The sequence below is a fragment of the Rhinoderma darwinii genome, chromosome 2 (assembly GCF_050947455.1).
Source record: "Rhinoderma darwinii isolate aRhiDar2 chromosome 2, aRhiDar2.hap1, whole genome shotgun sequence".
Taxonomy (NCBI): domain Eukaryota; kingdom Metazoa; phylum Chordata; class Amphibia; order Anura; family Rhinodermatidae; genus Rhinoderma; species Rhinoderma darwinii.
The window spans coordinates 378,426,867-378,454,782 of NC_134688.1; the positions used below are offsets into that span (position 1 = coordinate 378,426,867).

At 42.8% G+C, this 27,916-nt stretch overlaps 1 protein-coding gene across 1 annotated transcript in view; it reads right to left on the reverse strand.

The window, feature by feature from the left end:
- LOC142741377 (amine oxidase [flavin-containing] B-like) overlaps positions 1 to 26,733 on the reverse strand; it is a 70,230-nt gene extending 43,497 nt beyond the window's left edge. Inside the window, exons 1-4 of the mRNA XM_075850759.1 lie at positions 26,532 to 26,733; positions 12,518 to 12,612; positions 6,394 to 6,531; positions 1,939 to 2,043 (exon numbers count right to left, since the gene is read on the reverse strand). Of these exons, the coding sequence (XP_075706874.1) occupies positions 1,939 to 2,043; positions 6,394 to 6,531; positions 12,518 to 12,612; positions 26,532 to 26,577 (384 nt within the window). The 5' untranslated portion in view covers positions 26,578 to 26,733. The remainder of the gene's footprint in view (positions 1 to 1,938; positions 2,044 to 6,393; positions 6,532 to 12,517; positions 12,613 to 26,531) is intronic.
- Between the last annotated feature and the right edge of the window lie 1,183 nt (positions 26,734 to 27,916).

The window sequence follows — 27,916 nt, forward strand, 5'->3', positions numbered from 1 at the left end:
ACGCATCTATCGGACGTTAATAGCGTAACTTGTAGATATGTCAAAAATGTCTGAGCTGGGAATACCCCTTTAACCACCTTAATAAAATATAGAATGGAGTTCCCTCGGCACAGCTGGCACTCATGGTTATTATAACAAATTCAATTTGAATGTAACCAACTCTCTGCTGAACATGATGATACGATTAATCTGCCAAACAGCAGCTGTTATAAATAAACGGACATGTTTTCTTGTGTATACTTCTTCAGAAACTTAGAAACCGTGACAAGGCTTTCCATATGCCATCCTTTTACAGAATTGTCATGGTGCGTGCCTTTAAGGGCACATTCAGACGTGGCAGAATTGCTGTTGAATTCCACAACGGACAGTCCGCAGTGGAATTCTGCAGCAGCTGTTTTTTACACTTGTTTCTATACATTTTTAGGAAACTTAGTTCAGACGTTGCAGAAAATAACTTTCCCTCTGCAGCATACACATTATGTCGCAGTGAAGCAGCGGTATTTCACTGCGGATTTCAGCTTTTGCAGGCTGAAATCTGCAGCAAGTCTCCTGTGAATCCACGTCGTCTGAATTACCTGTCAAATATGAAAATGTTGCTGCAAATTCACAAAGAATCTGCAGCAATATTTTCAGGTGAAAAATTCCGGCCCGTCTGAACATGGCATAAAGTTCCCGGACTTTACCTTTTGTCTGAATTAGACATGTATAGGACCGTATTGACAAGTGTATACCCACCAGAGGGCAAAAGGACATAAAAATAATGGGCTTATTAACCTTCCATATTATAAAATATTTCTGAGCCATAAACTTATGGTTTAAAACTATTAGAAAAAGTATTGATTGATAATAACTTCTGTCTGATTTTTTTTTTAGGTGTTTGTGCTATATATAGGGGATGTCTCGTGTGAGCAAGCTCTGCCAATACGCCCAATTAGGGCTTGTCCACACGTAGCGGAATTGCTACGTATTTTTTTTCCGGAATTGCGAACGGAAAATATGCAGCAAAATACAGTCGCAGAAAATTGGGTCAGATTTAAAAAATCTCATCCCCATGTAAAAGTTTTGAGCAGAAATTGACCTGGGGTGCATATTTTTTGGACCACAGCATGTCGATTCCTGCTGCGGAAAGTAGACAGAATTGCTGCGTTTTTCAGAGGAGATGTTGCCATCTCAAAGGATTGCGAAAAACGCAGCAAAATCCGCACCATTTTCTGTAGTCAAAAACTTACGTTATGGTGCGTTTTTGCCGCAGCGGAAAGTCTGCTACTTTCAACGGAATTGCTGTCGACCTTTTCTGCAGCAATTCCGTTGTGTGGAGAAGCCCTTAGGGTATATAGACATCATAGAAGATGGCCTCTTGCTTGGGACCTCACTCAATGAGCCAGAGTGGAGAGCCACTAGAAAGCACAGCGTCCACTCTGGGATATATAATGCTTTAAATATTACATGACACCCATTAACTTGAACAGGAATTGGAATTTTTTTTCATTTAAATCTCTGCTCATTCTGAAAGGAAGGAAAAGGGCTGCAGCTCAAGATGCAAGGACACTTCCCGGTTCGGCAAACATATCGAGCAGCAGGATAAAACTTTGTTACCCGGATGCGTTAACTAAGATATTTAATTGAACACATTTTAATGAATAAATTACAAGTTATATTAAATATTTTCCCACTATATAAAACTGTATATTAATCTACCTGGCTCCTGCAGATATATAACATTGTGCCTGCAGATCAGACTGCGTCTTCAACATGACAGATTTCCTTTAATGAAAGCGGAAGGTTTTTGTTAAAGCTTTCGAGACACCTAGGTTTATTCATCAGGCATAAGAAACCTAGCTGTTTTGAAAGCCCGTGCCCCGAATCTTTCCAGCTAGTAAATAAAACGGTATAACTTTAACAACAAACTTTCCAAATACAGAATTAATAATATCATACCTCACTACCCCACTGATCCATAGTTCTCATGAAGTTATTGTAATCCAAGAAAACCAGAGGATTATATGCTGGAGGAAAAGCTCCATGAAATTTGTATGATTTACCCTGTAAAAAAAAGTTGTATTAATATATTTTTATTTACCGATTTCTACAGTGGTCATCAGTGGTTTAAAAATGTTTTTATATACGGTATATTCTTTGAAGCCAAACCTAGACAAGCCTACATTATTCTTTTTTTATTCCCTTCCTTCCCTTTCTTTGGTGCTTGTCCTTCAAAGTACCATAATGTTATTTTTTGCCCCTTAGCATGTGTAGTCTACTGTCCTTCACATAATAACTGCTGTGACCTCTGGCCTGTGCGTGTATAGACAGTGTGGACTGATACAGGACTTTGACAGCGGGGGTGACAGAGGCCATCAAAATATGTAAAAAGGAACATTTAGTGGAAAATTCAGTTATTGTTTGTAACTGTGATAATAAAGAGGTTTTGGCAACGGTAGCTGGCCTTATGTAACAGAACTAGACATTCATAATTTGCTAGAATACTCTACAAAATGCTGAGTAATTGGGAGCTACAAGAGGGTAACACTGATCCCCATGTGCCCATTTTGGTAAATGTGGCTGTTTGTATCCAAACCCTCATCCATAGTTATGTTCATATGTGAAACTGATCGACACTCAGGGACAGAATAGAAGTAATAAATAGCTCCACAGGTGTCCTGTTATGTAAGCCTTATGGTCATGCCCATGGCCGCGGGCCGTCAGACTTACTCATCTCCTGACGGTCGCAGCCATGTGTCTGCGAGCGCTGGCCCGTCTCTTCCTCAGGGGAAGCCAGCGCTCACTTCGGCTGGTTTCCGCAGGGTGCGTGCGCACGCTAGTGCCCGCTCTTAAAGGGGCAGCGCGCGCACCAGACTCCAATGCTAAATTAGCCCATAAGCACCCTGGACTATAAGAAGGGCCCAGCCTGAGCATTGTTTGTCGTATCCTAGTTTGTCTAAGCAAATGGTTTCCTAGTGTTTTCCAGTTCCAGTGTTCCCTGTATCCCGTGCTATCCTGGTCAAGTGCCGTACTGAGCTGTAGTCGTGCTGTGCTGTATTCCACGCCTGACATCTACCTGCTGCCTAGTCCCTGCCTTGCTACTGCCCGTGCTGCCACAGGTACCCAGTGGCGGATCATTAGGGTGGTTCGGGCAGCCGCCCAAGGATCCCGGGTGTCCATGGCTGGCCGCACATGATCACACGGGCCCCCTCATGTCCGGTGGCATGGCTAGCATGGGAGGGGGCCCCGGTGATAGCGGCAGCCGCATTCATTTGTATCGGAGTCCTCAGGACTTCAATACAAATGAATACTATAGGCTGCAGGTCACATTCAGCTTGCAGCCTATAAGGCACTGGGAAGACTCCCTGCGCAGGCTGGCGTGATAAGGTACTGCATCCCGCCAGTCTGCGCATGCGTCTAGTCTGGAGGATTCACATGCGTCCAGCTGGAGCGGCCACCACGGGGTAAGGGGAGTAAACTGTATATATTTTTTTTTAGGTGGGGACTATTGCTGTGTATATATATTCAAGGAGGGGGGGGGGATTGCTCCGCTACACTATATACAACGGGGAGTGCTGGGTGGCTCTATATACAAGGGGGGAGGGTAGCGCTGTGTGGTCCTGTATACAAAGGGGGGAGAAGCGGTGTGGCCCTATATATAAGGGGGGCTGTGTAGCGCTATGTGTGTAGCGCTCTTTATAGGGGGGCTTTTGGCGCTATTTATAAGAGGGGAGGGCTGTGTGTAACGCTCTCTACAGGGGGGTGGGATGTGTGATATCTACAGGGGGCTGTGTGTGGCGCTATCTATGGGGGTGTGTGATATCTACAGGGGCTGTGTGTATGTAGTGTTTTACAGTGTGTGGTATTATTATATTCAGGCGCGGTGTTTGGTGCTATTATATTTAGGGGCACATTATGTGGTACCATGATAACTTTATTTTCTTTTATATGTGTGGAAATGTTGGAAAAGGGAGGAGCCGAAGACATTCGAGTGGCAAATTCTGCAGAAATGAGTCATGGCCGGGAGAAGTCGTCATGAGCTCTGGACCGGATGGAGAAGAGGAAAAAAAAAAAAAAACTACTAGAATCTGAGACGGCGTCACCTGTGAGTCATTAGATTTAGAGAATCCGTCACCTCTCCTGACGTGTTTATTATAGGAAATCCTTGTTTTTCACAAAAAGTCTTTCTGCAGTCCAGGACTGATAGACAATTCCCCTTGTCAGGAGGATGTGTCCCAGCACAGTGTGATACTGTCAGTATGTAGGGACACAGCCCTGTGACAAGGGGAATCGTAACACCCATTTGTTAATGCTTGCCCAAAAAGGTAGTTAAAAATAGTAACGGCGCGGCAGGGCGGAAGGGGGGCCCAAGTTTGGGTAACAGCCCAGGGCCCATGGTCTACTTAATCCGCCACTGCAGGTACCCTATACGAACTATAGACTGTGACCTGCTCCCTGTTAGCCAGCTGCCATACCGCCAGGCTCCACGAACCCAACGTGACACTTCGTTACGGTATATAAAACTGTAGAACGCCTTTAAGAATGTGAGGGAATACTTTGAAACTTTACTGTATATCAGATGACAGTCAAAACAGGTGATTAAATGGTTTCATGAAGAAAGATGTAAACTCTTCTGTAATATCCCTAGTCAATAGACACACTTCTATTACGTTCCTTTAACATTTTTTCTAGGCCACATATTGTTCACAATTTCACGTATGTGTGTTAACATAAATATTGGATTGTGTTAGATACTCTTGTTATTTTTTGTAAAAATCTACCATACATCCCATTTTTATAAACAGAGTCTGGGACAGTGCAAGCAACTATAGATGGTAGAATCGGTCATGTTCGAGATTCACAGCGAATCTCAGTGATTTTCATTCTGGAGAATTACTGGAAAAAGAATTTATCTTAATATTTTCTGTTTATGTATAATGTCCCGTCTAGTTCATTGTGCTGTGCTTTTACTATAATAACTAGATGTAAGTAGCTAGTACAACTATAAAACATTAATAAGGCTCAGTTCACATTTTGTTTTTCAGGCATATTGGACGCATACATCTGGAGTATTCCCCAACATATGCAACTGTATGGCATACAGTTGTATATTTCAGCCATTGACTTCCATTGTAAAAAAAAAAAAAGGAATACCATGCTGTATACTTTTTTTTGTGCAGTGCCCCACTGCATACAATAGTGTGATAAACCATGCTTTTCTCTACAGTGGGAAAAAAAAATGCTAAAACATATTGGGCCAGCATATGCCAAAAGGACACTTTTTTTTGCCATTTGCTAGGTGCATAGGGGGTTATGGGCACGTTAGAGTATACTCCCCGTTTATACCTTTTACTTGCCTGAAAAATGAGTTGTGAACTGAGTCCAACTAGTAATAATTCAAGGTTTACTGCAATTTATTGTTGTAACACTGGATCGATAACCGCTATTTTGAATTTAAGAGCATTTTGGACTTGAATGTTATAAAGATGTAAGTAAACATCGGATTGGTTGTCATCACCAATCCCACTGCACCATGCAAACTGAAATTTAAACTCTCCTTTAAGCTACTGTCCCCAGCAGGGCAAATTTATCTACAAATACACTACATGGCCAAAAGTATCTGGACACCTTACCATCTCACCTATGTCAGCTTGGTGGACATCCCATTGTAAAATAATGTGTATTAATAGGGTGATGTGCCGCTTTTGCAATTATAACAGTCTCCACTTTTATGGGAAGGCTTTCCACATGATTTTAGAGTATGTCTGTGGGTACTAGCGCCCATTTAGCCATAACAGATTTGTGAGGTCGGCCGCTGATGTATGAAAAAGTCTGAAAAAAGTCTCGCATTCAGTATTCCAATTGACCCCAAAGTTGTTTGATAGGATTGAGGTCAGGGATCTGTACAGACCACTTAAGTTTGTTATGGAGGAACTTATGACATTATGTCTACATGGACCTCACTTTGTACACAGGGTCAGTCATGCTGGAACAGGAAAGGGCCTTCGCCAAACTATTTCCACAAAGCGGTGGGTTTGTGTGGTCTACCTTTTTGTGGCTAAACTATTGTTACTTTTAGATGCTTCCACTTTACAATAATTGCACTTATAGTAGACCGGGACAGATCTAGCAGATCAGAAATTTCACAAACTGATTTGTGGAATCCTATGGCAGTGCCATGTTTAAAGTCACTGCGCTCTTCAGTATGACCTATACTACTAAAAAATGTTCTCTATTGCTTGGCTGTGTGCTTGATTTTTGCACCCATTCGCAATGGGTGTGGCTGAAACACCTGCTCTCAATAATTAGGAGGGGTGCCCACATACTTTTGGCCATTTTGTATATATTGTAAGATAAGGAATGAACATTTGTGCATTTCAAAAGAATGCTACTTAATACCAATGCTTGTTTTACCTTTGTATGCTGGAGAAGATGACCATTTAAATATACTTTATAAGTCTCCACACCAAGTTCTTTTGCCATTCGTAATAGCCGATTTTGTGTTGGTCCCACATAAGCACCTCCAACATCCACATATTGAACTTCTTTGTTCTTTCAGGAAAGAGGGAAAAATATATAAAAAAAAAAAAAAAAGAAGCTTAGTTTACCAAACAAATCAGTAATTAAATAATGGTATACACATAACTACTTTATGGCATTGCTTATAATAATATTTTTCATCATGCATTTATCTAAAAAATAACCTCTAAAAAAAAAAGAGGAGTATACATTCTACATTACTGTGAAGAGAGATCAATGTTTGGAGACTGTGTTCCAGGTTTCCGAGTCATGCAAAGTGGGGATCATTGGTGCTTCTGCCAAGGGGAGCCAGGAAGGAATGTCCATCGGTTGCAATCCAATTAAGTCCCATGCAGTGTGAAGATCTTCTGGTTTTCCGTTTACAATTTGTTTATCAATCGCCAGGCCGAAAAGGCTACAGACTCCGGAAAGGAATGTTGTTAGCTCTCAATGCATCCAATAGCGGCTTTAGGATACATAGTTTAGCAAGGGTTGAGGGCGCCAAATGCTGGAATAAGAGCAGTGGTACCGCCATATTTGACTTAATCTGATTCCCTGACTGCTTTTAAGATCGCTGCAGCATCTACATAGCAGAGTAAGCCACATATAATGTCCTTGGGAGGGTCATTTGAATGTAGTTTAGCCCTAAGGGCGCGATGTATTCTTCAATCCGAATCAGCACTGTTTTGTCTCCACCCAAAAGAGAAATTAAAATTTCCCTTGTTAATTTAGGTAGGGTCTCACGCGCTATGGATTCTGGTAGGCCGCGGATCCTAACATTCTTACGGCATCTTCTATTTTCTTGATCTTCAGCTTGAAATAAAGCCATATTAATGTGGTCGTGTAGTACTTGAAGGGTCTCTTGTATCACTGCACCAAATTTAACAACTTCTGTATGTGCAGTCTCCAGCATATCAGCCCTGCCCCCAATATAGTGTATCTCAGCTTTTATGTCCGCCAGGTCTTTGGCTATGGGGCCTAGTACTTTGAAGAGCACTCTCCTGATAAAACACCTAGAAACAGGAGCATAAGCAGACTCACCCCCTGCATCGGAGCGGTCCTCTGTATTTCCAGTGTCGGAGTCTCCCTCTGTAGCGTGGCCACCCCCCCCCCCCCCGGGTCTAGCGCCATCTTGGAAGATCGCGCTGGAGATGCATCCAAGTTACTCCTCAAGAATTTGCCCTGATCTGCGTGGCTTTCCCTGTCCTGTCCTTTGCGGGCTTCACCATTTTGCTGTGTCACGGCCTGCTATTAGCTCGGGTCCGGTCAGGCTGCAAGAGAAGCTCTGGAATAAGCCACCTTCACAGCGCGGGGTCAAGCTCTGCCCCTTGGAGAAGACTGTTTGTAGCCATACTTTTACAATATATAGTTGTGTTAAATTTTCCAGAACTTGTTTTGGAGATTTTAAAGCACATAACTATATGTCTCATGATCCATAACCACTATGTTCCCTCCCTTGTCAGATGGTTTTATGACAAGGGAGGAATCATTTTGCAGATCAGTCAAGGCCTTAGTTTAATTCTGATTGACATTCTGTCTATCCTCTTTGGCTCAATATCTTTATTTTATCTGTGACAAGCTTCGCAAACAGATCTATATGTGTGCAATCACCTACAGGGGGCAGTTTTTTTGCTTTTTGGGTGTAAATTAGTAAAGGGACCTGTTCCCTCTTCTCTTTAGGCCTCAGCAGCAAGTTCCTCTGGGGCTCTCAGCCCCGGTATATCGGACTCCCCTAATCCCATCTCTAAACAATGTTTTTTGTCATGATGTTTAAATTATTTACGCAATTTAAGTTTTCTGGCAAATAAATGTATTTACTTGACCAATTCAATGTGTTTAGACGTAGACTAGGTACAAAAGGAGAGCCCTTTTGCAAGGAGGTTAATTTCACCTTTGAGCTCTCTTGATGCTAGATTCATTATCTGGATCCTGTTTCTCCCTCAAGTGATAGGAAGAGGGATTGGGGTTCTGATAAAAAAAAAAACATCTGCCTCTGAAACCGCCTCTTTGGTTTTTCTGGTCTGCTCTGTGTCTGATACTTCACACGCCGAGGAGGAAATATTTTCAAACCGGTTTGTTTGGCTATTTTGGACAACCTCATAGATCTTTTTGTCCTAAAAATCCTGGCGTTTGCGAATAAACCATGTGGAGGAAACTGGGACAACCTTATACTTCGGAAGGAGTCACAATAGAAGCTAGAAACTGTGAAGCCAAAATACATACAATATTTCATAGAACAGAAATTAATAAATAAGCATCTGCCAATTATGCTGAGATAGGTACGTGGTGTGCTAACAACTCTATGATCTGAGATGAGTTGCTACTGGTACACCCCTATAGGTGGTGGCTTTAAGTTCAAATTTGAAACAAATAAGCCACATATAACCAAAACATTAGGAATCAGTAACTATTGATGGGTATATGACTTGGAATAGTATGATACTATTCCCAATGACAACATGTATATCCTGCACAGGAGGACATACATATGCATACAATGGGACAGTTTCAATTTGGGCATTGTAAGGGAAACCGCACATACTGGGGATGATCTGTACCACTGCACAGCACAACACATTGCCCAGCTACTGTTCACCCTATTTGTCAGATGTGAAAAATGTACAAATAAGTGATAACAAATCAACACTGGTATAAATCAAACAGTCAGTATGCAGAGATGCTTATCTGATGAAATATAATCGCTGATAAAAGCCCCGAAGTTCAGTACAGCGTGACTTGCAGAGATTATTGAAAAGCTTAAACAGCCCTGTGTAAAGCGCTGACAGTAGCATCAGCGTCTCCCTGGCAACCAATGGTGTGTGTTTTCCTCAAGCCTCTCACAACTGGCTGAGACCATGTACGGGAGGCGGAGGTAGGAGCTGTGTCTAGTGGCCACATGGGAGTTCTCATGTGGCCACTGACATCATCACTGCCCTATAGCTCCTATTGGCCGGCTAGGAGGTATGGCCCTAACAAGGGGGGGGGAGGAGCACACTAAATAAAAAGAGCTGGGAGCCACCAGTGGAGCAAGGCTTTTATCAATGCCGGATGTAGAGATGCTGTCCGATGGAAGAGCAATCTAACCACGTGTTATTATATTAAACAATGTGCAAAAAAGACCCCTGAAGACGCTCTGCACAGAAGAAACGCGTAGGGTCTATTTGCCAACGCTTAGTTGATAGGGGAGGGGTTTAGGGTCTGCAGTTAGGATTGGCTTATGCCTCTGAACAAGAGACAGTGATGGTTATTATACAGGCTGACTGCTAGCAATGCCCCTAGACGCAGTAATTCTTTACTAGAGATATCCCTAGAGCGGCTCACAGGTTGGCAAATTCTTATTAATAACACAGCTGGGATTATAGCTTTTTAGATTCAATTAAAAATGAGTTTTAACCTCTTTATCAGATGTCCTTCAGTTTTCAATGAATATATATATATATATATATATATCCAAGAAAAAGAGACTGGAAGCAGCACTCAGCAAAAAAATGTGAATTTATTCACCCAACACAGCAACGTTTCACTTCCTCCATGGAAGCATTTTCAAGAAGACAGATGTCTGTGCAGTTAACAGTCGGGCGAGAGGTGGACTACATGATGTGACACGCCATGGGTGTTTCCCTTGTCTGTCGTGTGACAGTTGCGCTATCATGTTAAAGGGTAGTTCTTTCATACATCCCACCACTGGTAGAGCGTACAGAATCACTTCACATTACACATGTCGAAGTGATTTTGTCATTTACATTTTACAATGCCCGTGTAATCTGGTTTATGTGGGTGAAACTACAACTGAATGCAGGTTGCGACTGAATAACCATAAATCTAGTATTCGGACGAAGAAAGTTGAACTTCCTGTACCTAGACACTTCGTAGAGTTGGGACATAGCTTGCAACAGCTTAGATTCTGCATTATTGATAGGGTTCCCCCCCTTAAACGTGGGGGCAATAGGGAACTGGTCCTCAAACAACGGGAGGTTCAATGGATTCATAAACTTAACTCCCTTCATCCCAATGGTCTTAACATGGATTATCCTTTGAATGTATTCAAACGCTGATTGTATGTGTACAGTTAGAACTTTTGGATGTGGTTAACCTTTTGGATGTCTGTCCTTCTCCTTTTAAGGCATTTGTTTGATGTACCTTTGTGGACCCTGGGATTCTCTTGCCTGATGGTACCATTCATTATTTAGTTGTTACTCTGAAAAATGTTATATTTTTGATGTATGGAATAGGAGTAATTATATTATAAATTGATTTTAATGTGTTTACTAATTTGATTCACTTTTGTCTTGTAGATTGAAGACTTTGAGATGTTGAGATTAACACTGAAGGACACTTACCAACTGGTATTAGGAAGGCTACTTTTATATGTTTTGTACTTTATTCTGCCTACGAGAATGTTCAAGAGTTTCAAGAAAGGTCTCTACTGTGTAGAAGATGCTACAGCGCTGACCTGCACGGATGATATATATTTTGTACCAGAATTAATAGGGGGGTAGTTGATAGGGGAATAAGCTCTTTTTTTCTCATAACTCGAAACACGAAGTAACCTAAAATGTATTCGGGATGAGGATCTGACATATTTGCATGTCGAGATTCTTCATATGACGGTATTCCCCTGATTGATTCATTTGGGGGATACCTTGTCTTTTGGGTTTTAATAAAACTTCATTGTGATGTTATTTACTATCTTTATCTACCTACATTCTTACCACATATTTTGTGAATACTGATGTGATATATATCTCTCCGTGCAGGGTTCTTTTTCAGCCATTACTGCGCATACATCCCGAGAATGGTATTGCATTACTGGCAAGTTTTCCAGTTTTCACTATGGCGTGGCTAAAGCGTTTTATCGCATTGCGCCTGCGCGGGACTGCGGCCCCTCTATGATGTTGTAATCAGATTGCGATGTACAGGGTCATAGTGCTTTGTTTTGCACGTGTTGGCAGCAGCCAATAGACGGTGTGAGTTGGGGCATGCGCAATATGGCGATTATGGCGCCGAAATTCTTTCTCTTTTTTCTTTTTTCACTGACTTCTCGTGGACAGATGGTCCTTGTTTACCTAGATTGGTGAGTGCCAGCTTCTGTGTATCATACTGTGATTGTTGATTAATCTGTAATTAATATGTTTTCACTATTATATGCACATACATGTCACTTAATACAGCTGTGATTATCTACATCTAAATGTCAGTGATTGACTCATATGTTTCTGCACTATACTTTTTGCTACACTTTTATAATATATCTTATTTTTTGATACATTGTATAACTACTACGATTCATTACACCTGTTAATTGGGCTGCGGCTCTGTCTATATATGTCAATGTGTGGTTTTCATTTATTGCTTGAAAATGCTTCCATGGAGGAAGTGAAACGTTGCTGTGTTGGGTGAATAAATTCAATTTTTTTTGCTGAGTGCTGCTTCCAGTCTCTTTTTCTTGGATATATGCATGAGGAGCTCGTCACTCCTTGATATTTTGAAGCTAGCACCAACCGTTTCTGGCTATTGACACAGTGCTGCTCCTATGTTTGGATCTCCTATATATATATATATATATATATATATATATATATATATATATATATATACACAAATAGTGGACATTGAATCTAGATATCAGTATATCAGTGAAGTCTGTGGAAAGTGCAGCTTTTAAATCCACAGCATGTGATTCCGCACTAAGATACGCAAGTTCAGTTTTGTTGCAGTTTGTACGACGTTTACGCAGTGGAAAGAAACACTGTAAAAACTGCTTTTTTTTTCTTAAATAAATGTTGTAAAACATAAAAACGCATACATTAGGTATCACCTCAATTGTAAGAACCCATACAACGACGTTAACATGTAATTTTAAAATAAAAAACCAAGGAGCATTTGTCATAAATTAGCGAATAATATGCTTTTACATTTCAATAGAATTTCTATGAAAGCATGGATAAATCTGACCCACTTATTTTTAAGATCAATCAAATAAAGTAAACCATAGATGAAACAAAAAGGTATTACTCACTCGTATAGTATGTGTTCGTCCACCAACCCTGTTCTGAGCCTCCAACACAATGACGTGAAGGCCTGCCTCTGTAAGGAGTTTAGCAGCTGAAAGGCCTAATAGAATAATGAAAAAAATAATAATTACAAACTGTGAAAGTGATTAGAATATGTTTAAAAGAGAACATTTTGCATGGACTCCATCTTGTATGGTAGGCGTCCATTTTGAATAGTTGAGTATTGAAGAATGAAGAAAATTGGACCAACGGCGCTGCTTAAGATGGACCGAACCGGCATCTTCCTCAGGCCACGATGAAAAGTGAAAAGTATGAATGAAACCAGAAAACCACGTGCTTTTCGGTTTACAAACGGATTGTCATAATGATGGGGGCTGTGCGAAAAGCATGCAGCCGCGCACCATATGATCGTGACACACTGAGCTGTTAAGTGCCTTTTGCCCACACATGCTCGTGTGAATCCGGCCTTATGCTAATTACTTTCCTAATGTGAAAGAAGCCTTCTATTTTTTGCCTTGTAAGACCATCTACACTGCATTCTCCCTCCCGTGTCTTACATGTCAATTGACTGTTCAATAAAGTGGAAACCAGGATTTCCTTTTACTCACCGTACGTCGCTGGATCCCTCTTCCTTTTTCTTCATGTTGTTTGCCGTCGCGGAGTTCCGGGCGAGTTCTGAGGGCAGGACGCCGAGCTGGTGGATCCCTCCTCCCCCCATTTCCCTATGTTTCTTCTACTTTCTTAATGCCCATTTGGGCGTTGTAAAGAGAAGTGTATGACGCTGACCAATCAGCGTCATACACTTCTCTCCATTCATGTCCATTTGTGATCACGCTGTTCTGTCACATATACCCACATTAACGTTACTAAAGTGACTCGAGAGTGAATAGACATTGCCTCCAGGCAAGAGGCGATGTCTATTCAGATACCCGACACTTTGGTAAAGTTACTGTGGGACTTACTCATGGCCCAGCGTGATCTCGCGAGATCACACTGTGTTGCGTGATTAAGTCCCACATAAACTTTACAGAAGTGTCGGGAGTCTGAATAGACATCACATCCTGCCTGGACGCAGTGTCTATTCACTCTCAAGACACTTCAGTAACATTAATGTAGGTATATGTGACAGGACAGCGTGATCACAAATGGACATGAATGGAGAGAAAAGTGTACGACGCTGATTGGTCAGTGTCATATACTTCTCTTTACAACGCCCATTTGGTCAAAAGTAAAAAAACGCCCAGTTGGGCATTAAGAAACTAATTAGAATAAATCTAAAGTTGTTCATAACTTGCTCAAAAATGATCGTTTTCAAAATAAAAAACCACTGCTGTTACCTACATTACAGCGCCGAGCAGATTATGTAGGAGATAGGGCACTTATCTGGTGACAGAGCCTCTTTAAGATAATATGTGTAATACCGTACATAGATATTTGCTCTTTCACATACAGTGAGTATGGGATACTGCTGTAGTAAATATTAGTTAATTGTAAAGAAATTTAGACTTCAAGACCACAATGATATAAAACATTGACTAAACATTTTTCATTTGTGACATTTTTAGCATACAGTTTCAGGCCCCACCATTTAAAGTGCCAGGCATTATTTGAACAACAGCAATTACATTTTCTTTTATATTCTATATCATATAAATAGCATTTTATATTTTCTGAACTTATAACTGTGGAATATATTAGTAATTATTTATTTATATGTATCTTAACCCGTTAGTGACGGTCAATACGCCTTTTCACGTCGGCCACTAACGGGCTTTATTCTGATGCATAAGCCTTTTTACGGCACTGGATCAGAAGTAAACAGAGCAGGGAACTGTCAAATCTCCCTGCTCTCAGCTGCCAGATGTAGCTGAGAGCTGGGGGCGTCCCTGCTCGAACGTGTGAGATCGATATAAGTATCGATCTCACCCGTTTAACCCCTCAGATGCTGTGCTGAATAGCGTGCACCGCATCGGAGTTGTTTTGGAGAGAGGGAGAGAGCTCCCTCTCATCCCACTGACACCCGGTGAGAAGATCACACAGTGTCTGTGTCTCCGATGGCAGCCGGGGGCCTAATAAAGGCCCCCAGGTTTGCCTGTAGTGAATGCCTGCTAGGATATGCCAGAGGCATGTCCTAGCAGATGCCTGTCCGTGTTAAACGGATAGGCAGTAATACACTGCAATACAAAAGTATTGCAGTGTATTATAATAGCGATCGGATGATCGCATATTAAAGTCTCCTAGTGGGACTAGTAAAAAAAAAAAAAAACAACGTTAAGTTAATAAAAAAAAATAAAAAAAAACACTTTTTCCCCTTACAAACCGCTTTACTATTAAAAAACGAAAATAAAGTAAAAAAGTTATGCAGATTTGGTATCACCGCGTCCGTAACGACCCTGACTATAAATGTATTACATTATTTAGCCCGCACGGTGAACGCCGTAAAAATGTAATAAAAAACTATGGAAAAATTGCTGTTTTCTGTGAATCCTGACTTTAAAAAAAATTTGATAAAAAGTGATCAAAAAGTCGCACCTACTCCAAAAAAGGTACCAATAAAAACAACAAGTCTTCCCGCAAAAAAAAAGCCCTCGTACAACTGCATCGCCGAAACAATAAAAAAAGTTATGGCTCTTCAAATATTGACACAAAAACAAATAATTTTGAAAAAAAAGTGTTTACTGTGTAAGTAGTAAAACATACAAAAACTATACAAATTTGGTATCTTTGCAATCGTAACAACCCGCTGAATAAAGTTATTGTGTTAGTTATACCACATGGTAAACGGCATAGATTTAGGACGCGAAAAAGAGTGGCTAAATTTCAGTTTTTCCCGCAAAAAACAAGACCTTATACAGCTATGTCGACGCAAAAATAAAAAAAAAGTCATAGCTCTTGATTAACCTTTATTTTTACTTTTTTGGGGGCAATGAAAAAGATAGCAATTCCCCCATTGTTTTTTGCATTTTGTTTATTTACAGCATTCACCTTGCTTACATGTTTGAGTCATTACGGTCACCGCGATACCATATATGTGTACTTTTATTTCTTTTTTACACTTTTACTAAATAAAACCACTTTCTACTGGAAAAAGTTTTGTTTTGTTTTTAACTGTAATTTTTATTTAACAGTTATTACTTATTTTTTCAGTCCCACTAGGGGACTTCACTATGCGATCTTTTGATCGCAGATATATTGCTTTCGTATACTTAGTATACCATAGCATTATTGCCTGTAAATGCAAAACCGTCAGGCAATCTATTATACCGGATTCCCACGAAGCGTAAACACTACGGAATTGTGCGCGGAAACTCCGTATCATTTACAGTAGCAGCAAAGTGGATGAGATTTAGAAAATACCATATCCCTGCTGCGGACAAAACAACGCAGCGTAAACGTTGATAAATTAACCTGCGGTGCAGAATTTAATTCCGCAGCATGTCAATTTATGCTGCATTTTTGTTGATTTTCCGTTGAATTCAATGGGGATATAAAACCCGCAACAGAAAGCCAAGTGTTGCATCTTTTGCGGCGTATTCGAAGCAATTACGCCACAAAAATAGCAACTACGGAAAAATAAATATATATATATATACTTACCCAGAACAACCCCTTTCTTCCTGCAGTCTGGCCTCGAGGGATGACGTTTCATCCCATGTGACCGCTGCAGCGTCACATGGCCTGCAACATTATTCCAGGAGTCCGGACTATGCGTAGATAAGAGGGAGGAGATAAGAATAAAAGTTTATTTCCACTGCAGAAATTCTCTCAGAAAAACTGCACCACAATGTGGTGCGATTTTTCGGACTAAATGTACTGCGGATTCCAGGTCGGATACGTTGCAGGATTTTTACGCAGCGTATTCGACATGTGGGAATCCAGCCTTAGGCCATGACTCTGTCATGGCCCAATAGGCATATAGCCAGGGCAGGCATGGGGGCCTTTGTTAGGCACCCGGCTGCCATAGAATTCTATCGGAGGCGCGCAATCACATTTGCGGTCTGCCTCTGTAAACTACTTAAATGCCGCGCTTGCTATTTAGCACAGCATTTAAGGGGTTAAACGGCGGCGATCTATGTAAACTTCAATCGCTTTCATTGGAGCAGGAGCCCAGCTGTCATCAGACAGCCGAGCATCCACTCCAGCCTTCTCGGGGCAGCAGTACAGAACTTAGACTAGGCTGCCGTGAAAAGGTTGCGGCCTAGCCTAAGGCCCCTTAGTGACCACCGTGAAAATGTGTATTGGTGGTTTTTAAGGGGTTAAAGAGAATTTACACCCAAACATAAAATTGGCCATATACCAGTAAATCAGAAGTTAAATCAATAGCCAAAATGTGGTAATTAGATTTGTTTCACTTAGGCCTTATTCAGACGAGCGTATTTCAAGTCCATGTTACGCGCGTTAAAACAATGGACGTCAGATTTATGCAATTCAATGGGGCCATTTAGGCATTGTGTTTCACGCGCAGCGCGTGTCACTCACTGCATGTCTTATTCTTGTGCGTTTTTTGCGCATCACGCACCCATTTAAGTCAATGGGTCCGTTATTCACGCAACAGTTGCTAAAGAAAGAAAAAAAAACACCTTCTTCCGTTTTTTTTGCTGACATAAAGAAACACAGACAATACCGTACACGGGTATCACACGGAACTGCAACACACGCAAAACAGACATGCTCGTTTGAATAAGGCCTGAAGTAGAGAGGACCCGCTTAACCGTTCCCCAACCCTCCAAGCCCTAAGATGATCGAGGACAAATGCTCCCCCCTTGCTGAAGCTCAGGGAGAACCAATAACACTCCAAGGATTCTACCCCAGTGTCCACCTCGGAGCCTGCATCAGGTTTGCAGCTCCCTTCCTCAGAAGGAGATAGAACTATATGGCCACACAACTTTCCCCTAGACCTTGGGAGGGTCCCAAAAGCATAACATATCCCAGAAATCCTTGTGACAAACACAAAGTGAAAAATATCTATAAATAAAGTGAATGTGCGCTGTGATTAAGCCTGGACATTTGCCAGATATAAAAATTTCCTCATTGCCCAGCCAAATAAAAGAGTTTAATCAAATAGCATGAAAGATAAGTGCATGCAAATGTGTCATCACTCAGTGGAATTCCACCCCCAGCAAGTGCAGGCATCCCAGGGTCACCACTCCTGGGGCACTTAACAACTTAGGCTTTCAAACTACCCAAACCATGGCTTTGATCCAGTGGCTGCCTGGTTACCTACAAATGGTACCTGTAAACCAGGGAGTACCACCATGTGGTTCTTAGCCTTATTTATCAAAAGCCCGAGTTACACTTTCTATCACCGAAGTGCATAAAAAGTGCACAAGGACGCAGTCTACCACAGCCCTTTTTTTCTTTTTCAAGCCCGAGCCGTGCTCGCTCACCCAACTGCATAAAAATTGCACAAGGATGCGGTCTATCGCAGCCCTTCTCTTAACAGAGAGAGGCCCCGCATAACCATTCCCCGACCCACCAAACCATAGGCCTAGAGGATCAATGATCCCCCCTCGCCGAAGCTTAGGGAGACCCAAATACAGCCTGCATCAAGGTTGCACCTCCCCTCCAAAGGAGGGAGGCCGGGTTGCAGGGGAAACCGGTACCAGATGGCCACACATTTTCCCCCTAGACCTCAGGAGGGTCCCAAAAGGGCACCGCATCCCAAAATCCTTGTGACAAACACACAGTGAAAAAACAAAATTAAAGTGGATGTGCGCTGTGATACAGCCTGGACATCTCCCAGCCAGAAGAATAAAGGTGTGTGCTCATATAGTGTGAAAGGGAGTGCATGCAAATGTGCCTTCATTCAGTGGGATCCCACCCCCAGATCACCAGACCTGGGGCACATAGCAACTTGGGCTTCCAAACTACCCGACCTCGATCCGGCGGTCGCCTGGTCACATACAAACGGTACCTTTAAACCAAATACGTACACCGCTCTGGTTCCCTGCCCTCACCTCGGCATTCTGTCATCCTCCTACGATGGTCCAAGCTTCCACCAGCAGGGATGATTACTAACCTCAGCTTGAGCAGGTACTACACTTAATCTTAGCCAAAAGGCCGAGAAGCAACCACAGCCCTACTCCTAAAGGAGCAAGACCCCACATAATCATTCACCAAACCTCAGGGCCATAGGCCCAAACTATTGAGGATTCCCCCTCGCCGAAGCTTCGGGAGACCCAAACACACGCTAAGGCTGGGTTCACACGACCATGTTACATCCGTAATGGACGGAACGTATTTCGGACGGAAGTCCCGGACCGAACACAGTGCAGGCAGCCGGGCTCCTAGCATCATAGTTATGTACGATGCTAGGAGTCCCTGCCTCGCTGCAGGACAACTGTCCCGTACTGTAATCATGTTTTCAGTACGGGACAATAGTTCCACGGAGAGGCAGGGACTCCTAGCGTCGTACATAACTATGATGCTAGGAGCCCGGCTCCCTGCACTGTGTTCGGCCCGGGACTTGCGGCCGAAATACGCTCCGTCCATTACGGACGTAACATGGTCGTGTGAACCCAGCCTAAGGCTTCTACCTAGGAGCCTGCCTCAAGGTCGCACTTCCCCTTGAGGCCAGGTTGCAGGGGAAATGGAACCAGAAGGCCACACATTTCCCCCTAGACCTTAGGAGGATCCCAAAAGGGCGCCACATCCTAAAAATCCTGGGACACACACAGTGAAAAACAAAGTTAAATAAGTGGATGTGTGCTGTGATACAGCCTGGACATCTCCCAGTCAGAAGAATAAAGGTGCGTGCAAACATGCCTTCACTCAGTGGGATCCCACCCCCCAGTAAGTTAGGGCACCCCAGGGCCACCAGCCCTGGGGCTCTTAGGAACTCAGGCTTCTAAGCTATCCGACCTCATGACCTTGATCCAGAAGTTTCCTAATCACCTACAAATGGTACCTTTAAACCAAATGCAGATCCTCCACCAGCAGGGGCAATTACTAACCTCCACTTGAGCAGCTACTACACATGATCTTAGTCAAAAAGACTGAGACACTAAGAGATTCGTAGTCTTTTATTTTTTTTTTATAAGCACAAGCCGTGCTTTCTCTCACCTAAGTGCATAAAAAGTGCACGAGGATGCGGTCTATCGCAGCCCTTTTCTTAGGAGAGAGAGGCCCCGCATAACCATTCCCCAACCCTCCAAACCATAGGCCTCGAGGATCGATGATCCCCCCTCGCCGAAGCTTGGGGAGACCCAAACACACTCATAGGCTTCTACCTAGGAGCCTGCATCAAGGTTGCATCCCTCCTCCAAAGAAGTGAGGCCAGGTTGCAGGAGAAAACTGAACCAGATGACCACACATTTTCCCCCTATACCTCAGGAGGGTCCCAAAAGGACACCGCATCCCAAAAATCCTTGTGACAAAACACAGTGAAAAACAAAATGAAATAAGTGGATGTGTGCTGTGATACAGCCTGGACATCCCCCAACCAGAAAGCTTGGAGAAATAAAGGTGCGTGCAAATGTGCCTTCACTCAGTGGGATCCCACCCCCAGTGAGTTAGGGCAACCCAGGATCACCAGCCCTGGGGCACATAGCAACTCAGGCTTCCAAACTACCTGACCTCAATCTAGAAGCCACCTACAAATGGTACCTTTAAACCAAATGTGGTTCCATGCCCTTATCTCAGTGTTCTGTCATCCCTCTACGATGGTCATCTTCCACCAGCAGGGATGATTACGAACCTCAGTTTGAGCAGGTACTACACTTGATCTTAACAAAAGACCAAGAAGCAATTCCTAGCCTTTTTTTTTTTTTTTAGCCTGAGACGTGCTTTCTATCACCCAAGTGCAAAAAAAAAGTGCAGGGGTGCCACACAAAAAGTGCACAAGGATGCGGTCTATCGCAGCCCTTCTCTTAAAGGGAAGGTGTCATGAATTTTTATTTATTTTTTTATCAAATTGCTTTTAGTATGATATTACAATAAATTTTATTTATTTGCGTTCTTGTGTTCTACTTTTTACTTCTCTACGGGGGCTGGCATTTTTTTTTCCCTCTCTGTATGTGTCGATTAACGACACATACAGAGATGGAATATGGCAGCTACAATGCATAGGAGTCAATGAACGGCTCCCGTCCATTGCTTCTGCTCTCTGGCTCTGTACTGCGCAGACGCAGGTCAGAGTCACACAGCAGAGAAGCTGTTTGTAGGGAGATAGCAGGCTATATCATGAAGACCAGCTGCACTGCAGGTAAGGTGTGTCTCTGCCTGTCCCTCTCACAGACCCTCGCTCTCGTGACTCCTGACGGGCCCCCCTCCCGACCCGACGGGCCCCCCCCCGACCCGACTGGCCCCCCTGTAGTCGTGCAGGAGACTGTATAAAGGACGCAGCTTATCCTATGTAATGTGATGTCTGCCATCCACACATGATGTAACTGTCCTGGGTAAGCTGGGTGATAAACAATATGCCCGCTGTTAGTGTGGTACCCTGCTTTCCCAGACCCCTGAACGGTAAATCTCTCTAGTTATGCTGAGACAGAGGTTCATTAGTCACATCCCCAAACAGTCTCAGCACAACTAGAGAGATTTACCGTTCAGGGGTCTGGGAAAGCTGGGTGACCACCATTACCCCTCCTACTGGAGTGTGAGAGATTCATTAGTCACATCCACAAACACACTCCAGTAGGAGGGGGTAATGGGGGTCACCCAGCTTTCCCAGACCCCTGAATGGTAAATCTCTCTAGTTGTGCTGAGACTGAGAGGTTCATTAGTCACATCCCCAAACACACTCCAGTAGGAGGGGTACTGGTGGTCACCCAGCTTTCCCAGTAGCAGATATAACCAGGAAAGGGCTGAATGGACGGGCTGGGGGTGCACAGGATTTTTGGTGATCCCCCTCTGTCATGTGATCGGACCTAGGTTAGCGGTTCTGATGCAGACGGGGTTCGTGTGACTATAAATCTGTCCATAACAAGAGACAGTGCACTCAGGACAAGCCCTGCCCTCATGCCGTAGTTGTATGGTTCTGTCTGCAGTGATAGCGGTGGGTGGCTCTGACACCCGCCTCCCCCATCGGGTCATCTCAGGACAGAAGGGGTGTCCGGATTGGAGACACAGCGCCGCACCTGTCCTCAGGTTGTGTTTGGTATTGCAGGTCACCTCCATTGAAGTGAATAGGACAGAGCTGTAATACCACACACGACCTGAGGACAGGTGCGGAGCCATGTTTTCCTGGACGACCCCTTTAACACTTTTCGTGTGTGTGTGTGTAGCAGAGCGGAGTGTGCACAGGCGCCACTGATACTTCATAGCCGCTTATCAGCTGTTTTGAAGAATCAGCGGCGAGCACCCCCCCCACACACAAATCCCCCCAAACACGCAAAATCAAGCGGTTTTTTTATGTCGTTTTTGGCACGTAAAATGTGCAAAAAAAAAACGTGTCAAATACACGCCGTGTGAACCTGTCAACGGAAAAGTCATTCACTTCACTTTCAGCATTCTAAGGGTATGTTCACACGCAATGTTTTCAGCTGAAAAATCGGAAGCAGAACGCCTACAAGCATCTGCCCATTGGTTTCAATGGGAAATACGGCATTCTGTTCCGACAGGGTGTTTTTTTACGCGGTCGTTTTCAAAAAAGGCACGTAAAAAGACACCCGCCAAAATGAAGTGCACATCACGAGTTTAATTAAAAAATGGCTGAAAATCAGGAGCGGTTTTCCCTTTGTTTAGTAAGCGTGTGAACATACCCTTAGCCTTTTGGTGTGTCCTATAACTTCTGCCAGCTGCAGAATCCCACCCAAAATGGCTGCCGGACACTGTTTAGCAATTTGAAGACACCTTTTCCTGGCTTGTTGGTGGGTTCCCTCCCACATTTACGGCAGCTGTGAATCAGGTTGCTTTGCCTTATTCACCTTGCTGTAATTCTGGGAAGTGCCAACATAGGAAAACATGTAAAATTATTATTTAATTTTTAATACTTTCCACCATGTGGAAGAAAAAAAAAAAACGTAAAAAATAATAGAAATAAGTAATGACACTTAAAAAAAAAAAAAAAAAAAGTTTGAATTCGCGACACATTCCCTTTAAAAGAGAGAGGCACCGCATAACCTTTCCCCGACCCTCCAAGCCTTAGGCCAAGAGGATCGATGATCCCCCCCCCATGCCGGAGCTTAGGGAGACCCAACAACACTCCAAGGCTTCTACCTTGGAGCCTGCTTCTACTTGCACCTCCTTTCCGAAGAAGGGTGGCCGGGTTGCAGGGGAAAACAGAACCAAATGGCCACACATTTTCCCCCTAGACCTTGGAAGGGTCCCAAAAGGGCACCACATCTGAAATCCTGTGACAAACACACAGTGAAAAACAAAAATTAAATAAGTGGATGTGCGCTGTGATACAGCCTGGACATCCCCCAGGCAAAAAGCCGGGAGAATAAAGGTGCATGCAAATGTGTGAGTTAGGGCACCTCAGGGTCACCAGCCCCATAGCAACTCGGGCTTCCAAACTACCCAACCTCTTGACCTCAATCCGGCGGTCGCCTGGTCACCTACAAATGGTACCTTTAAACCAAATGCGTACACCAGAGCGATGACCGTTGTGGTTCCCTGCCCTCACCTCAGCGTTCTGTCATCCCCCTACAATGGCCGCTGTACCACCAGCAGGGATGATTACTAACCTCAGCTTGAGCAGGTACTATACTTGATCTTAACCAAAAGACCAAGAAGCGATTCCTAGCCTGATTTACATCCTTACAGAGTATGGTGTAGAGTACTGTTTGGTTGGGTGTGATAACTTAGATGCAGCTCTGGGGAGGTACTTGTTCTCCTTGCGGAGATCCAACTGTTGTAGGTTGGACATTGACTTATAGGATAGCTACCTATAGGTGGTAGTACAGAAACACTTCTTTCTTGAGGAGAGGTGATTTGCATACATTTCCCAGGGAGCATTGCCTGTAAGACTCCCTATGTTCACACGGAGTTTTTTTTACGCGTTTTTTTACGCGGAAACCGCGCCCAAAAAATATAAATCTGCAAAAACGGCATTGATTTCAATGGGAGCCGGGGGCGTCTTTTTCCTGCGAGCGATAAAACCACCTCTCAGGAAAAGGAAGCGACATGCTCTATCTTCGGGTGTTTACGCCTCTGACCTCCCATTGACTTCAATGGGAGGCAGAGAAAGCGTATTTCGCTGTGTTTTATGCCCGCGGCGCTCAATGGCCACGGGTGAAAAATCGGCGTGCATGGAGAGGAAAATCTGCCTCAAACTTCCAAACAGAATTTTGAGGCAGAAAGTCCTCCTGCAAAAAAAACTCAGTGTGAACATAGCCTAAACCAGCTGGATCTTTGCAAGAAGAAACCGTACCTTTCCAGATCTGCACTCAAGGCATCACATCTATCTAACTGGGGGTCTACTTCGTACTAATCAGGTGCAAGTATGTGGAAACTGTTACAGGTGGGTGGCTCTAGTTTGGCTGATATACCTGGTTATTTTCAAAGCTCTTATAAGAGTGGTTACCTATAAGCAGCACTAGAGAGATCGTTTTCCTTCTAAAGAAGAACGAATGTGGAAGATATAAACACAGTTTTGCAATTTCCTATTTTTCTTTCCAAATGTTGCTCAAAGGGCTAGTTCAAGGGATAAGAACATTGGCTGCTCCAGCTGTTGTGAAACCAAAATTCCCAGCATGCTCGGACAGCCTTTGGTTGGAATAATAAAATGTTTAGATGCCAGGGCATGCTGGGCGTTGTAGTTTCACAACAACTGGAGTGCTGAAGATTGCGGACCCCTGTGCTAGTTTGACGTTAAACTAGGATTTCAATTAGGCTTTCCTTCACTCAGGACAAATATATAGCTCACTGCCTTAGCCCTGTAGCTAAATACATTGTACAAGTTAGAGGGGTTCCCTTTGATACCCAGCACAGTCTCTAGCTATGCCCCTGGGTTAAAACTTTTGGAGTGTCTGTCTTGCTCCAATTTTGTATCAATTTAGAATTGTATTGTGTTTAAAATCAGAGGAACAATATACTCCCTATGTACCTCTGTGGGAGCCCTATTTGCTGCATTTGTTATCTGTAGTTGTACATACTGTACCAACTATGCTATGTTAACCCAGAGAAGTAAATCTCTAAATAGGGATGAATAAAATTGTGAGTTTGAGTCGAAACACAGGCTGTCGAACTTTTATTTCTTATGAACTGTATTTTCACTTTGTAAGACACTGAAAGCTAAAACATGGATAAGAGTTTAGTCTCCTGTTCCATGATAACAATAATCTTTATTTATATAGCGTCCACATATTCTGCAGCACTTTGCAATTGAGGAAGTAACAAACAAGTAAAATTAAATATAAGCAAAAAAGGAAGTCCCTGCCCATAAGAAACTACAATCTAAATGATAGATGAGCAAAAAAGATCCTATTTCCCAAAACAACGCAGCTCTAAGGCTGAATTCAGACGACCGTAGTATACATCCGTGTGATGACCGTTAAAACAACAGCCGTCACACGGACGCATGTATTTTGCGTGAAGGGTCAGTTGATAAATAGAACATGTCCTATTTTCTTCCATTTTCACGGATCCCTCCTCGATAGACTCAAGTCTATGAGGGATCTGCGAAAACAGGACCCACATGGGTTCAACTCGGATGTGAAAAACGTCCACTTTTCACATTCCAGTTTGCAGTCGTTCCTGTGAATCTGGCCTAAGAGTTATTCCACTCTGCTACATAAGTGAATGCAAACCTACAGTCAGACATGAATTTTCACCGCTGCCTTCCTAAACAGTCACACCCATCTTTACTCCAAGTTACAATTTAACAATAGATTCCACTTATTAGCCAAAGACAATTGTAAAAGGTTAAAGAGGCTCTGTCACCAGATTTTGCAACCCCTATCTGCTATTGCAGCAGATCGGCGCTGCAATGTAGATTACAGTAACGTTTTTATTTTTAAAAAACGAGCATTTTTGGCCAAGTTATGACCATTTTTGTAGTTATGCAAATGAGGCTTGCAAAAGTCCAAGTGGGTGTGTTTAAAAGTAAAAGTCCAAGTGGGCGTGTATTATGTGCGTACATCGGGGCGTTTTTAATACTTTTACTAGCTGGGCGCTCTGACGAGAAGTATCATCCACTTCTCTTCAGAACGCCCAGCTTCTGCCAGATCACGCTGTGACGTCAATCACAGGTCCTGCATCGTGTCAGACGAGCGAGGACACATCGGCACCAGAGGCTTCAGTTGATTCTGCAGCAGCATCGGCGTTAGCAGGTAAGTCGATGTAGCTACTTACCTGCAAACGCTGATGCTGCTGCAGAATCAACTGTAGCCTCTGGTGCCGATGTGTCCTCGCTCGTCTGACACGATGCAGGACCTGTGAGTGACGTCACAGCGTGATCTGGCAGAAGCTGGGCGTTCTGAAGAGAAGTGGATGATACTTCTCATCAGAACGCCCAGCTAGTAAAAGTATTAAAAACGCCCCGATGTACGCACATAATACACGCCCACTTGGACTTTTACTTTTAAACACGCCCAGTTGTACTTTTGCAAGCCTCATTTGCATAACTACAAAAATGGTCATAACTTGGCCAAAAATGCTCGTTTTTTAAAAATAAAAACGTTACTGTAATCTACATTGCAGCGCCTATCTGCTGCAATAGCAGATAGGGGCTGCAAAATCTGGTGACAGAGCCTCTTTAAAGTTTTTGAATACGTCGCAAATTTTTCTGCAGGAGATAGAGATATATATATATATATATAGACAGAGATAAGCAGCACTCTTCGACAGATTCCAACACGGTAATGGGTGCAAGCAGGTAATCCAGATCGATGGATTATAAAACATAAACGAAAGAAATCCCACAGCACTCCGATGGTTCCAAAAAGTATGTGATTTATTCAGTCAACAGCTGCAACGTTTCCGTCCTGCTATAATTGCTGATGCTTGAAAAAGTTCCTATAGCCTGTGGGATTTCTTATATATATATATATATATACACACACACACACATATATGTGCACTAATTAATCATTATCAATTCCAATTCTTAAGCTGCAAAACTATAATGCAACAGACCTGAAATGCCTCCACCAATGACTATCACATCGTACGTGTCCCTCATGGCGGCTTTTCTCCTTCCCGGAGCCTTGGTTAGAACGCACGGTTGGCTTCTTTAGGCTGAGGCTGTAAGAAGGGAGTGATGTCCCTGTTGATGTTCTCTTACAGCCCGTTACTTACAGCTTAGGAGGGCGGTGCCCTGGGATTGGTTGCTGAAGGAGTGGGTGTTAGGAGGGAGTTTGGATCTGGAATCTTTCCTATATAAACAATATACAGCGTATGTTATCTGCTCTGCTGTAACATTTGAAATTCTATGTAAATGCTTAGTTTGCTTAAAATCATCATATTGTGTAGGATTATATTCAATAGAGCCCTAGTGAATGGCCAGGTAATAATTAACATTCACTGCAGCTTTCCCACATTTCTCATGTTAATCACTCCGCTGAACTGTGCAATGAAAGACACTGGATTTATTCAGCTTTAAATAATCCTGTTTGATATTAATTTCATGTACCGCAAATTCTTACATTACTAACTAGTGGGAAATCTTTTAGATGTAGATTTAATCTTGACCATCTTTGTGTAGAACCTATTTAGGCTAGACTGAGTGCTACTGTTTGACTTTAACTATTTAGTGACAGCTGCAGTCCACAAGATTGCATACAACTCAATGTGTTTATTTAGACTACAGCTGTAGCTCAATAGTTATTATCAAATATTAGCACTACAAAAAGTCTAGGCGTAGCCCTGGTCTTACCATCAGAAATAAATTCTAGATATTGACACCTGCCTCTTTGGTCGCTCTATGAAATGTTTTTATTGGATATTTATCAATCATATATTGCGAAAGCTGAAAAATGTACAACCAACTACATAACAGGGGCGCCATTTACCATTTTACACATTTGCTTCTGTATGATTCACCATATAAATGTCTAGAAGAACAGTTAGGGTATGTTCACACGTCTTAACAAATTATGTCTGAAATTACGGAGCTGTTTTCAGGCGAAAACAGCTCCTGAATTTCGGACGTTTTTGCAAGTACTCGCGTTTTTTGCAGCGTCCATTACGGACGTAATTGGAGCTGTTTTTCAATGAAGTCAATGAAAAACGGCTCCAAAAACGTCCAAAGAAGTGACATTCACTTCTTTGACGTAGGCGTATTTTTACGCACCGTCTTTTGACAGCGACGCGTAAAATTACACCTCGTCTGAACAAAACATCGTAAAACCCATTGCAAGCAATGGACAGATGTTTGCAGACGTAATGGAGCCATCTTTTCATGCGTAATTTGAGGCGTAAAATGCCTGAATTACGTCTGGAAATAGGTCGTGTGAACATACCCTAATTATTTGGAGTTTGGATAGAAGCAAGATAGTTGTAATAAATTTGGAAAAATTTTG